The sequence below is a fragment of the Carassius carassius genome, chromosome 24 (genome assembly GCF_963082965.1).
Source record: "Carassius carassius chromosome 24, fCarCar2.1, whole genome shotgun sequence".
Lineage (NCBI taxonomy): Eukaryota > Metazoa > Chordata > Actinopteri > Cypriniformes > Cyprinidae > Carassius > Carassius carassius.
In genome coordinates this window covers 20,255,677-20,270,615 of record NC_081778.1, presented here as the reverse complement: position 1 = coordinate 20,270,615, position 14,939 = coordinate 20,255,677, and the positions used below count along the sequence as shown (strand labels likewise).

The 14,939-nt window shown below is 36.4% G+C and overlaps 1 protein-coding gene across 2 annotated transcripts; it reads left to right on the top strand.

Annotated features, from left to right (window-relative positions):
- Positions 1-590: 590 nt before the first annotated feature.
- On the top strand, positions 591-5,070 carry isg20l2 (interferon stimulated exonuclease gene 20-like 2). Of its 2 annotated transcripts, none has more exons than XM_059507963.1 (4): positions 591-684; positions 1,880-2,521; positions 4,463-4,663; positions 4,911-5,070. In XM_059507963.1, the coding sequence occupies exons 2-4, from the start codon at positions 1,928-1,930 to the stop codon at positions 5,055-5,057; spliced, it is 942 nt and encodes a 313-aa protein (XP_059363946.1). In that variant the 5' UTR covers positions 591-684; positions 1,880-1,927; the 3' UTR covers positions 5,058-5,070. The 2 variants fall into 2 exon arrangements, with proteins under 2 accessions (XP_059363946.1, XP_059363945.1); XM_059507962.1 differs by having other exon boundaries at positions 594-725; positions 1,872-2,521.
- The last annotated feature ends 9,869 nt before the right edge of the window (positions 5,071-14,939 follow it).

Genomic DNA, 14,939 nt, shown 5'->3' with positions numbered 1-14,939 from the left:
TTATAATGCACAAACACTTAAATAGTAGAAGCTGTTGATTCATTACTATTATGTAGGAGTCTGATAGGTGTCTGTAGGTTGACAGGCTCTGAAAAAGCCACAACAAACATTTCTTCAGCACCAAAAACAACAACCGAGTAAACCGAGTGCCCTTTAATATTCCGAGTAGCCATTTAATAATAATAATAATAAAAATAAAAATAAAAATAAAAAGCTGGGAACGTATTAAGACTTTTGTGTTTACGTTAGCACGCCTACTAGTGATATCCGATTCCTGAACAAATCAATGATTCGGTTGAACTGATTCAGAAACTGACACGAACGATTTGTTCACAAATGGGAGTTGAATTACGAACAGTGTGTGTGTTTGAAAATTAAATTTTAAATTATGATATACCATAGTAATAAAACTGGCGTCGAACGAAAACTTAATGAACAGTAAACAGAAACCTTTAAAACCTGCACTACTGCAATTACTTCATGACATAGAAAAGGTTCACTGAATTAGTTTTTGAACCGGTTCTTTGAAATGAAATGTTCGAAAGAGTCGAGCTTTCTAAAAACTGTTAAACTCCGACCCGGAAGTACATATGCAGTCGCACGAACGACATGCTTGTTTTGAACTCAATAATAGGAATAAAAAATATTTCAAAGATCGACATTGAGGAGCAAATAATGGTATGTGTGCTGCGACTTTGAAAGCTTAGGAACATTAGAAATGCACAGTGTACGTTAATACTTAGCGAATTGGCTAAATTAGATAAGTTGTCCTCGGTCTTGAAAATGTGCTCTCATATCCAATTCAAGAGCAATGTTCATAATTTATGTGAAAGACAGACCTGTTATTTTTATTCAAAACCTATAAGACTCAAGGAACTGTAAGAAAATCGAAAATGTCAAGTAAAACTGTCAGCTCTCCTTTTGATGTGGAGTGTTTATCTCATATTGTGAATAGATGCTGGTGCCTTTGAATAGATTAATAAAAGATTGTGTTTTGAAACGTTTACATGCCACGACCCCCCCCCCCCCCCCAGAATGATTATGATCGTCCGATATCCATCTGTATATTTTAATGTATTTAAAATACCCATTTTACACGGTGAAAAGTTATTATACAGATCTGTAAAATATTAGTTTATGTTACATACTTACGTTTTTTTTTTTAATTCACTTAAGTATTTAATTATAGATGTAAAAATTTCTTTTATTTATTGTAATCCTTTTAATTATTTCAGTACTTTTTTTTTTTTTTTGGTCATGTTTTTATTTATTGAGTTAATGTTATTAGATATATCTCTAATTATTTTTATTATTCGTGACCCTGGTCCCTCAAAACCAGTCTTAAGTGTCAAACTTTGAGACCGTAAAATTGAGATTTATACATCACCCAAAAGCTAAATAAATATGCTTTCCACTGATTTATGGTTTTGTTAGTATCAGACAATATTTGGCCGAGATACAACTATTTGAAAATCTGGAATCTGAGGGGGCAAAAAAATCTAAATATTGAGAAAATCGACTTTAAACTTGTTCAAATTAAGTTATTAGCAATACATATTACTAATCAAAAATTAAGTTTTGATATATTTACAGGAGGAAATCTACTAAATATCTTCATGTAGCATGATCTTTACTTATTATCCTAATTATTTTTGGCATAAATTAAAAACCTAGAATTTTGAACCATACAATGTATTTTTGCATGTTGCTACAAATATACCCCAGCAACTTAAGACTGGTTTTGTGGTCCAGGGTCACACTCGCATTTAAACATTTTTACACTGAACTTTTCTGTGGAATGATTATGACAATAATTTTGTGTAGTCATGTTAGTTCTTTGTCTAAACAGTCGTTCTTTTTCTCTATTTAAGAATAAAAGAACATCAAGAAGACACCTGCTGTAATCAACCTTTGAGGAAGTACAAGAATGTCAGGGCTTATGTTGAACCTGGATTATGAGCCTATAAGTGGAGGCAAATCAGGTAAATCCAGAGGAAATGCTAAACATGAACGTTTCCTTGGAAGGAGACATTACCTGGAGCACAAGGGTTTTTTAAAAGAGAAACAAAATAAAAAGCGAAACAAAAACAAGCAGAAAAATAAAAAAAAGTACATGCAGTTCAATGGAGGCGATCAATCAAACCCAGGTGCTATTTTTCCCAAAGTGACCTCTTATCTGCATAATAAGACAAGTGAGCCTTCTGGTTCTGCACAGATGTTTTCCACATTTTCATTTCCATCCACTGCCTCCACATCTCAGAGACATCCGGCAGACCAGGCAGCACCCCGCACCCTTGGACCTTTGAAATATGTGGCAATGGACTGTGAGATGGTGGGAACAGGACCGAAGGGGTGTCGCAATGAACTTGCCCGCTGCAGTATCGTCAACTACGAGGGTGATGTGATTTATGATAAATATATCAAACCCATCGATCCAGTGACAGACTTCCGCACTCGCTGGAGTGGAATCAGGAGGCAGGACCTCCTCCATGCCATACCCTTTGAACATGCACAGAAAGAGGTATGAAAAAGTATCTCTATTTAAGTGGTCATGTTACAGTGGGTATAGCTGGATAAAACAAAAACTGTGTCCATCTTCATTTCAGGCTGCAAAGCAACAAAATGTGATTTAAAGGGATAGTTCACCCAAAAATCAAAATTACGTCATTAATAACTCACCCTCATGTCATTCCAAACCCGTAAGTTTAAGATATTTTAGATTTAGTCCGAGAGCTCTCAGTCCCTCCATTGAAACTGTGTGTACGGTATACTGTTCATGTCCAGAAAGGTAAGAAAAACATCTTCAAAGATGTCCATGTGACATCATAGGGTCAGTTAGAATTTTTTGAAGCATCGAAAATACATTTTGGTCCAAAAATAGCAAAAACTACGACTTTATTCAGCATTGTCTTCTCTTCCGTGTCTGTTGTGAGAGAGTTCAAAACAAAGCAGTTTGTGATATCCGGTTCGTGAATGAATCATTCGATGTAACCGGATCTTTTTGAACCAGTTCACCAAATCGAACTGAATCGTTTTAAACGGTTCGCGTCTCCAATACGCATTAATCCACAAATGACTTAAGCTGTTAACTTTTTTAATGTGGCTGACACTCCCTCTGAGTTCAAACAAACCAATATCCCGGAGTAATTCATTTAGTCAAACAGTACACTGACTGAACTGTTGTGAAGAGAGAACTGAAGATGAACACCGAGCCGAGCCAGATAACGAACAAAAGACTGACTCGTTCTCAAGTCAAGAACCGTTTCTGTCAGACGTGTCCGATTCGAGAAGCGTGAAGTAGACTGACACACAGAGCGTCTGAACCGAACTGATTCTTTTGGTGATTGATTTTGAACTGATTCTGTGCTAATTTTATGAGCCCAGGTAAACCGAAGGCTTGAATGAAGGGCAATCATCGCCAATGACGCCATTACGTCGAGCGTAAAAGAACTGTTGAACCGTTTTCTTCAAGGTGTATTGAATCGAACTGTCCGAAAGATTTACTGGTGATCCGAAAACTGGATTATCTGGCTCGGCTCGGTGTTCATCTTCAGTTCTCTCTTCACAGCAGTTCAGTCAGTGTACTGTTTGAATAAATGAATTATTCCGGGATATTGGTTTGTTTGAACTCAGAGGAAGTGTCAGCCACATTAAAAAAGTTAACAGCTTAAGTCATTTGTGGATTAATGCGTATTGGAGACGCGAACCGTTTAAAACAATTCAGTTCAATTTGGTGAACTGGTTCAAAAAGATTCGTTCGCGAACCGGATATGACAAACTGCTTTGTTTTGGACTCTCTCACAACAGACACGGAAGAGAAGACAATGCTGAATAAAGTCGTAGTTTTTGCTATCTTTGGACCAAAATGTATTTTCAATGCTTCAAAAAATTCTAACTGACCCTCTGATGTCACATGGACTACTTTGATGATGTTTTTCTTACCTTTCTGGACATGGACAGTATACCGTACACACAGTTTCAATGGAGGGGCTGAGAGCTCTCGGACTAAATATAAAATATCTTAAACTGTGTTCCGAAGATAAATGGAGGTCTTACGGGTTTGGAACGACATAAGGGTGAGTTATTAATTACATAATTTTGATTATTGGGTGAACTAACCCTTTAATTGTTCGTGCTCATTTCAATATTTTTACATTTAGATTACATTTGCCATCATCTAATGCTCACTTAAAACATTAAATCACTAATAATTCAATGTAATGCATTAAAATATATTATTTATCTCCAAATGAGTATACATTTTCATACTGTATGTTACAAAGTTTTGGTGCCTAAATTCACATCATTTAAAATGACTGATTTTAGATTGTTTTATTTTTAATTATGTAGATGAAGCATCATCCATTGGTTCATTGTGCTCAAAACCAAGTAATGACAAACCAGTAGTAGTCTGGTTGGTTTTGTCTAATAAGTCTACTAAGCATTATTACACATTTTGCAGATTGTGAAGATAATAACAGGGAAAGTGGTTGTGGGCCATGCCATCAATAATGACTTCAAGGCCTTGAAATATTTCCATCCTGTTTGCCAAACACGAGATACGGCACGGATTCCACTGCTAAACCAGAAAGCTGGGCTGCCTGTGAATGAAATGGTGTCTCTGAAGAGGCTCACTAAGGCTATTCTCAAAAAGGACATACAGGTGGGTTTAACTCGGCACACAAAGTTGTAACATATCTCAGTGGATGTCAGTTTCACCACTGCCACAAAGATCAGAGTGCTTAGAGACGTTCAGCTGTCAGACATTTAAGATGTTAAATCTGGAGTCAGTTCAAAGCAGCTCTTGGATCCTTGGATTGACAGAGGAAATGTCAGACTATTTTATAAAGAAAATAAAGATGGCTTTCAATTTTTTTTCCACTGAATAACTCTCTCTCTTATATTTTCAGACAGGGAAGGGAGGCCACTCATCAGTAGAAGATGCCAAAGCCACCATGGAACTGTACAAAGTAGTGGAAACCATGTGGGAGCAAAAACTCTCAGCTCTCAACCTTCCAGCTGAAGCAATGGATCTAGCGCAGAATCAGAAAATATAAGAGTTTTTTTTAAATATAAGATTTTTTACTTCCCATCTTTTATATTAGCTAAACATCTCAGCAATGCTTGGTTTTAAATTCCACTAGGGGCCTCTTCAGTTTTTGTAAAAAAGAAAAGTGTCTTAAAGGAACACAACACTGTTTTTGAAAATAAGCTCATTTTCCAACTCCCCTAGAGTTAAACGGTTGAGTTTTAATGTTTTCGAATCCATTAAGCTGATCTCCGGGTCTGGCGGAAGCATTTTTAGCTAAGCTTAGCATAGACCATTGAATCTGATTAGACCATTATCATCTTGCTCAAAAATGACCAAAAGTTTCTATATTTTTCCTACTTAAAACTTGACTCTTCTGTAGTTACATCGTGTACCAAGACTGATGGAAAATGAAAGGTTGTGATTTTCTAGGCCAAATGGCTAAGAACTATACTTTCATTCCAGTGTAATCAAGAAACTTTGCTGCCTTACCATGGATGCAGCAGACACAGTGATAATACGGAGCACCTGAAAATAGTCCCCAGTTAGTTTGTGTAGTTGCAGCAATAGCAGAAAATGGCAGCTAAATAGCAGCTAAAAGTGCTACCGCCAGACCCTGAGATCGGCTGAATGGATTAGAAAATGGTAAAACTCAACTGTTTAACTCTAGGGGAGTTGGAAAATGAGCTTAAAGTTAGCTATTTTAGATTGTTGGCTGTGTAAAGCAATTAGGTTGCAGATATTTAGGCTTTAATCAAATTTTAAACATTAAGTTTTGAGTTATGTTCAGAATCTTTACAGAAAGTACAAAAAAAGTCAGCATTCCTCCTCTACTGTGAATTCAACACCACCACATGAATTACTGTTCCTCCTGTATTTAACTGTCCAAATGAACAGGGCCTCAACTGCCATCCTTGAGATTACAGTCAAAGCTTTTTTACTTCCAAACCCACTCCGTCATCACTCAGTCTGTGTTTAAGAGTCCGGTCGCACCACTTTGGTGATGTTTGGAAAGCAGTTGGATGTTCTTTGCCCACCAGTTTCCCAGCAGTTGAACATGCTCGTAATGGACTGATTTTTAGCCTTAATTGGGATTCTCTTTTGCATAATCAGAAGGTTTCAATCTAACATACTGTTGAACACAAACTGATACTTGCATTGCATGCAGTAATCTCACCTTTTGCATCTTTTTTGTATTTTTAAGTATACGTATTCTCTAAAATATGCAAAACTGATTTAACATAGACCATTTAGGGCCACACACTTAGAATGGCTGTAAAAACTTTTAGTGCAAAAGTGTTCTCTGGTGACAACTGTTATATTATCATTGAGGTTTGCATCAGCCACCAGTGTCTTACTCTAAAACATGGATATTTTTGACATCATAGTTCAGGTTTTGCAATTTTTCTTGTTAATCTCTGTATAATACCGACATTTGATTGTCGCCGCATTAAAAATAAACCAGATTTTAAAATTTAATTAATATTTTTGAGATATTTATATTGTCTTTTAATGACTTGGTAAATGATGAAATTGTAATATTTTTTAATTATATACATTAATACTCATGTTAGTGTTTCCAATTATTAGTATTTGTCTATAAATAAAAAATTTACAGCATTTATTAATCTTGGCTAATATTAATTTCTTCATGCAAAATGGGATGTGCTGTAAAGAGACGTCAGTCATGTGACCATTTGTGGCTTGGATGTGGATGGTAGTAATGACTGTAAAATGGTTTAAGTATTAAAGGGGTCATATGTGAGTGAGTAAGTGACGTGACATTCAGCCAAGTATGGTGACCCATACTCGGAATTCGTGCTCTGCTTTTAACCCATAAAAAGTGCACACACAGAGCAGTGATAACACACATACTGTGAACACACACCCGGAGCAGTGGGCAGCCATTTATGCTGCAGCACCCAGGGAGCAGTTGGGGGTTCAGTGCCTTGCTCAAGGGCACCTAAGTTGTGGTATTGAAGGTGGACAGAGAACTGTACATGCACTCCCCCCACCTACAATTCCTGCCGGCCTGAGACTTGAACTCACAACCTTTCAATTGTGAGTCCAACTCTCCAACCATTAGGCCACGACTTCAACTATGATGTTGCTAAAAAGAACATTATTTTGTGTATTTGGTGTAATAAAATGTTTATGCTGTTTAAGGTAAGAAAAAAAACATTGTACATTATTGTTTCCTCTCTATGCCCTGGCTTTCTGAAACACATCATTTTTTACAAAGCTCATCGGTCTGAAAAGCAAGGTGTGCTCTGATTGGCCACCTATCCAGTGCTCTGTGGTTGGGCAAATACCTCAAGCGTGTGACAGAAATGTTACGCCCCTTATCATACTGTGATGCTTGTCCCGATTAGAACACAGGTGCTACAAGACAATAAAACCCATTACAAAGGGGCATAATTACTGATTATAATAATGTAAACTATCTTTTTACATGTTGAGTTGCAATGCGACGCATAAACATAAAACCATGTCTGCATTTGTGATTGGAGAAACGACAAATAGCAAGCGCTACTCTGCTTAAAACTTGTGGCAAATCCTTTAAATATGTAAACGTACTTATAGACTGAGTCAAAACAGCCGGCATTGTAGTCTTCTCTCACAGGATTGGGAAGCAGTCCCTTAACCACTGATTTCTAGTTGTGTCCTCTCTTGGAAGGCCAAACAAAGTATTTTTGCTTTCACAACGAAACATCGTCTCCACAACATAGTGCTGGCAGCAACATCAAGAATCAAAGTTACGCCTTCTTTCTTTCTTTGGACATTTGGGTGGTGTTATGCAAATCTTCCCACATCGTAATGTAGACATGTGGGTGTTAAAACAAGGAATTTTAGGGGGGTGTGGATGAGTCTCAACTTTTATAAAGAATATCTTTTTGGGTTTGAGATTTTAGTCTTTGCAACTTTAGGGATCTTATCTATTCATGAGCAGCTTGTAACACTGGCATCATATGACCCCTTTAAAATCCTTAATGGCTAGCAGGCAGAGGTAATCTTGCTCATTATTGAAGGATTACCATAATGCAAGTGCCAATAAACAATGTACTGTTTTTTTATATAAACTTAAGGCTGGTCTAAATGTATAGACATTTATTGTAGATGTTCAGAGTGATATTACCTGATTCCTCATCTTCAGCATGTGTTAGGATTTCTGAGACTGTCATCTGTGTTGATATGTTATTCCTCTTGTATATGACTGTTGAAGAATGTAATATACAACGGCATATTCACCCTCCTCTCTCTGTGCGTAAACTATTCCTTCTGTCATCCAGCCTCTCATCTCTGAAAGTTTGTTACTGTTTTAACAGGAGGTTAGGCTCTAGTCTGCTGTGTTCACATGTGGTTACCTTCTCAAATGGATCAGATTCAAACTTACAGATGTAAATCGGCAGTAACTCATGCCTCAAAACCAATCCAAACTGGTCATTTCTCTGAATAAGCAGTTTTCTCATCATAACAGAAGGATCTGGTTATTAAAGCTCACCAACACAGATTCTAGCTTGGAGATAGTCAGCAAAGCTAGTCACAGAAGGTATTCACACTTACCCTGTTATACAGAAGTGACAGAGAGTTGCACTCAGTTTCATCACTGTGTAGCTTATATTTAGCCATGACAGTGTTTACCATCTTAAAATGCTTAAAATGAGAAATGGATGCTTAAATAACTTGTTGGCACAGTTTTCATTAAAAAAAAAAAATGTTTTTGTTAGAGAAATAATTCACCCAAAAATGAAACTTGCTGAAAATGTACTCACCCTCAGGCCTTCATTTATTACAAACACACAGCTTTTCACCTCACAAGATGTTAATTGATGGACCGGAGTCATGTTGATTGCTTGTGGATTAATGTGGTTTTGTAGACTCATTCTGATGGAACCCATTTACTGGATCCATTAGTGAGCAAGAGATGTAATGCTAAATATCTCCAAATGTCTTACAAATGAAGAAACAAACTCATCTACATCTTGGATTTCAGGGTGAGTAAATCTTTAGCAAATTTTTATGTTTTTGGGTGAACCATTCCTTTAATTCATAGCTAAAATTAATCATGCAATCGTGCATGTTGATCAATGTTAATTTTAAACAAAACTAACACCACTCAGTATTGTCTCACAATTATGTTTGAAATTAATTTGAGTTATTATTCATTTGAATAATTTGACAGTCTTTTTTCACTTATATATATATTGTGTGTGTGTGTGTGTGTGTGTGTGTGTGTGTCTCTCTCATGTCCATTAGATTTTTTTATTTTATTTTGATTTTTTTCCGTTTAGAAATTGCAGCTGTCTTCACCTCAACAGGTTTTAATCCTTTAATGCCCTGACAGAATCAGTAAATGTTGGTCAAGAAGATTATGAGCCAGCAATGAACTCAAGCGAAACAGAATTACACACATTAACTCTTCTGGGCTTTCCCTTCTTACAGGAAAATAAACAGCCATCGAGTTACATTTCATGGTATGTACATGATATTTGATTAATAGCGTCTCCTCTCTCTCCCTCTCTCAGCTCATTCTAATTTAGGTTCTAATTTAGACATTTTAAGTTTTCCTCCGTCCCTTCCAACTTTTTCAATTGTGCCAGGGACAAATAGGAAAATGAACTCTGTTGGTTAAAGAGAGTGGGTTGATCACAGATCCTGTGCCTTTATTCCTCCACTCTGTCATTCTCTCTCTTTCTTCTCCTCCTCTGGACGAGCTCACAGCATCCATCATTAGCCTGCACTCTATGAGACTCAATACAATCCTCCATCTGCACGGGGGCTTTTCAAGAGGAATCCAAGAGGATTGAGGTATATGTGCCTTTGAATGCATTTAAATTGCCTATAATGATTCTGTAAATGTAACTGCAACTTAGCAAATCGATTTCATGGCTTTTGGATTCTGACTTTTTGGGCATCATTTTAGGGTAAGTGAATTTTGTGTATACATTTTTAAGTTTGAGAGCACAGCATAAGATGTTATGGAGAACATTACTGTGCTGAATATGCATGTTGCATCAGTCCATGTGATTTGGCCTTTAGTCTGCAGAGTCCTATCCAATCAGATTATTGTTATAACATAATAAACACAATTTAATAATTGTTCTTTGATAAACTGTCTTAGTACTGGTGGATAAAAAGTTTTTGTGAAACTAAAAAGACTTGCCTGTGGCATCAGGAAGCAGGAATAAATTGTTTTGGCCCTAAATTGTTCTTTGGAGATTAAAAAGTTCTTGATGTTATAGGCTGTTCAGATCAGTCTATTTGTATCTTTTGTATCTATTTGGTTTTTTTCTTTTCTTTTTTCCCCCCTAAGCAACTGAAGCATTAAAACTTGTTTTATTTTATTTTTATGAAACTAAAAAGGCTCTCTCTGTAAAGCTCTTTTCATGTGGATCTGTAATTAAAGTTTTTCTTCTTTCTTTTACCATCTCTTGTATGTCTGAGAGTTTATCCAACATTGGCATAATATGGCAACTAAAACCACATCTTCAGCAAGAAATAGTGAGCCTCTTAAATGGTCTGTAAAATCACTGCTGTGATGTACAGTAAGTGAAATAGACCTCCTCCTTCTCAATTTCCCTTCCGAATGAAGTCATTCTGTATTCCAGACAGCAGGCATCCATGAAGATGCCTGCCTAAGCACTTTTGAGGTCGCTGGGCCCTGTCCTCCCTGTTTGCCCTTATAGCAATCTGGCTTTACTTTTGGTTTATGGAAATGTGGCCATGGCTATGTCTGTGAGCTGTGCAATGGCTGTGAGATTCAAGTGCAAGTGCACTTTTAGAGGAGGTACGGTGAATGTGTATACAATACGTATCTCTACTTTACCATGGCAGTAGTCTTTAACATTCATGTATCCAACTTCAGGTCAGCCAGTTCATCCATCTCTCTTTCTCTCTCTCTCTCTCTCTCTCTCTCTCTCTCTCTCTCTCTCTCTCTCTCTCTCTCCCTCCCTCCCTCCCTCCCTCCCTCTCAGGTGAACCATTTCCATGCACCCATTACACTACATCACTAAAAAAATGCACTTCATGCTCTTTTGTGTCTAAGGCTTTTGCGCCCTGAATTCTGTTTTTTTTTTTTACTGGGCTTTTTAGTTCCTGTCTTGTATTTACAGTCAACCACTTCTGTTAGACCTCTGGATCAGAGAGTTCAATGGGTCATAGAAAGGTATCAGGAGAGAAAGGTAACATCAAGGAAGTGTACTGAATTGTTGAGTTGCTTTTCTGAGAAAACACAAAAATCATAGTTTTTTTTCTCTTAATGTACAAATCTGAAAAACCAAGAATCTTATCATTGTGTGGTCTCTTGTGCTCACCAAGGCTGCATTTATTTGATGAAAAATACAGTAAAACATTATTATTTTGAAATAATATTACAATTTAAAATCATTTTTTGTTTTTTTTTATTATCTTATTTTATCAATGTTGAAAACAGTGGTGCTGATTCATAATTTACTGTGGAAACTGATCATATTTTCAGGATCACTGATGAATAAAAAGTTATTTTAAGTAATTTATAATAACATTATAGCATTATAAATGTCTTTACTGTCACTTAAAATATATGCAATAATTTTCTTAAACTAAATGTTACTGTTACCACAGTTTCCCCAAAAATCAATCAATCAGTTAAAAAAACTGTTTTTAACATTGATAATAATAAGACATTTTCCTTAAGAAACATAAAAAAAATTATTTAAAAAATACTTTTAAACACCAAATTGGTGTTGCGACTGATTGTTTGTTAATTTATACATTTCTTTATACATTTTATGCATTTATTTATTAAATTTATTTATTTATTTTTTAATTTTAAATGAATCCATGCTAAGATTTTGGTGTTCTTGCAGTTCATATGTCCAAAAGTCCAAGCCCAGCGCAGTGCTGCACAGATGAATTGTTCAGAAGATAAAAAAAACTGTTCCAGTGCACTTCCATGAATATTTTGTTAATTATAACTCACACTGCATGAAAGTGACATGACATTCAGCCAAGTATGGTGACCCATACTCAGAATTTGTGCTCTTCTTTTAACCCATCCAAAGTGCACACACACAGAGCAGTGATCACACACCCGGCACAGTGTGCAGCCATTTATGCTGCAGCACCCAGGGAGCAGTTGGGGGTTCAGTGCCTTGCTCAAGGGCACCTAAGTTATGGTATTGCAGGTGGAGAGAGAACTGTACATGCACTCCCCCCACCCACAATTCCTGCCAGCCCAAGGCTTGAACTCATAACCTTTCGATTGGGAGTCCGACTCTCTAACCATTAGGCCACGACTTCCTAATAAAGCATGACATCAGCCTTTGCTTTATTAGGTAACGTTTTGTAGGGATTGTTAGTCTGTAATTTTACATCTGGTTGGTTTTAAAAGATTCCATGCAAACAGAGAAGAGTAACAATTTTATATTTAAATGACCCCTTCATTTGCAAAGACATCATACTTCCTGTCATTAAAATAACATGATATGTTATCATCTAAAATTGATGAAATCAACTCACTTCATTTAAATGGTGTCTGGACTCCTGCATCACAATTGCTTATACTGTTGCTGAAACTTACTAAACTTACTCTAATCACTAAAAACATTCCCTTTTACTAGGCCATTTAGCTAAACACAGTCTATATTGTGCTCTGTGTGGAGTTTAAGGACTGCACTGAGACACGTTGTGGTAAAGATGGATGTAGTGGTAAAGACATGCTCATGTTTGGAAAAGGATAGTCTGTTTGGTGACTCGTCAGATTTCTGAGCACATAGAATGTGCTGTGGGTCTGTAAATTTAAAAAATTGTTTACTGTGCTGTTTGAGCATTTTGTTGCTTCTTTCTTTCAAAGAACTGCATGCAAGCCTTTCTGTTTGTTCTATTCAGTCTCATGCCTTTAACACCAAGGTTTTCAACCAGAGGTCTCCAAAATCTGTGGAGATGTTAACACACACACACACACACACACACACACACACACACACACACACACACACACACACACATATATATATATATATATATATATATATATATATACAGACTTAATGACTTAATGCTAATACAATAACTTTTCAGCTTTTTCATGGCCATTTACAGTCAAAATTTCAGTGAGAGTGTGAAGTCACACAATCTGGCAACAACAGAGGCACAAAGAACTTTCTCTCCCTCTTTCTCATTTTCTCACTTTCTTATACAAGTCATTTTCCCCTATGAATATCCATGAAGTTACACCGGAACAGAATGCAGTTAAATTACATAAATTACTTTACTGGAAATAAATATTTGACCTCTGAGGTTCCAACACTAGAATATGACTCAAGCAGTGCCGTCACAAGTCAGTATCCTCCATTCTAGTCAAGTCCCTCAACATACCTACCTGAAGGTGCAGCAGATGAATATGAAGGACATATCACAGTAACTCCCCACCTAGCAAATGGACTTCGCCCAAATGTGGCCTCAATCTGGCACTGCTGGCCTAATGTCGGCAATGGCATGTACCCTTTCAGCCAGAGCTTGGCCATGTGTGGCAATGATGGCACGGCGGGGATCCAGTAAACAATATCCGGGCCGATTGTTGGTGGGATATGTGGCCCAAATCAGGCTAAGATCTGGCAGCTTATTATGTGATCCATGATAAACAAGATAAATACAATATTGCATGATAATGGTTAAATGATCACAGACATTTTAGTATTGTTAAAATATAGTCTTTGAAATGGCAAGTCAAAACAGAATGAAACATTATCATTTTAAAATTAAGCAAATCAGTCAAGTTCAATAAACTGCGCTTAATTATATATATATTTTTTATTGTATACTATTATTCTTGGTACAAATAATATTAGAATCCTTACATGAAGAGAGAGAGAACTGCTGTGTGTTTGCTGCTCAATATGTGTCTGCATGTCATGATGCTAGAGAAAACACTCAACCTGCCCTGATCTGATATTTCCATCACATGTAGATTATGTTATGCCATATTACTGTATTGTATTACTTAGATGTATATTTTGCCTCTCTAAATCTAATACCATATTCTATTTTATTTTATTTCTAACTTATACATTCATATACACTAATTCACTTTGCACTACATGGTTAATACTTTTTATATATTTTACTATTACTATTATTTTTTTTCTTTCTGTAAATACATATGTGCACTATTTGTAAGCAGCCCAGCTGCAACTGCTTTGGCAATACAAATGTACAGTTTTTGTCATGCCAATAAAGCACACCTAAATTGAAACTGAAATTGAGAACGCTCATTGACTCTCGCCGGCTTCATCATATATTACATTCCCAGACAGCAAGCAGTGTCATCCCAAATCTGGCCCACATGTGGCCCGCATGGATTTCACGCATGCCAGATGTGGGCCGGTGTTGTGTAATATTCGGTTCCCGTGAAAAAAAATTCCCATGGGTGGAGTTAACATGAATATTCATTAGTTCCCTTATTGTGGGCGTGTCCTTGAAACAACGTGCAAACGAATGAAACAATAAGCTAATTTATTTTTAATAGTTTGCTTTGATTAGACTACCTAGTTGTCACCGGAGAGAGACTAGTACAATTTGTATACAAAACCTGAAACGAACCACTACAAATGTATCTGTGTCTTAATAAAATCGGTTTGAGCATCCTGTGTCATACTTTCTTTAATCTTTTTTTTTTTTTAATAACCAGTTTTTACCAGCCTTCACAGCCCCATCAGTGTATTTATTATTATAAATGCACATTTACTTCTCACATATTTTTTCCTATTACTAAAAGTATCTTCTACAGAGTGAGTCATGCAACATTGAAACAACATGTGAGTTAATTTTTATATTTAAATGAACAGTCTTTTTAAAATGGACACATTTTTCTTTATTGCATTGAGTTAACAGTCAAATACAGAGCTTAACGCTTTAGACAATCTGAGAA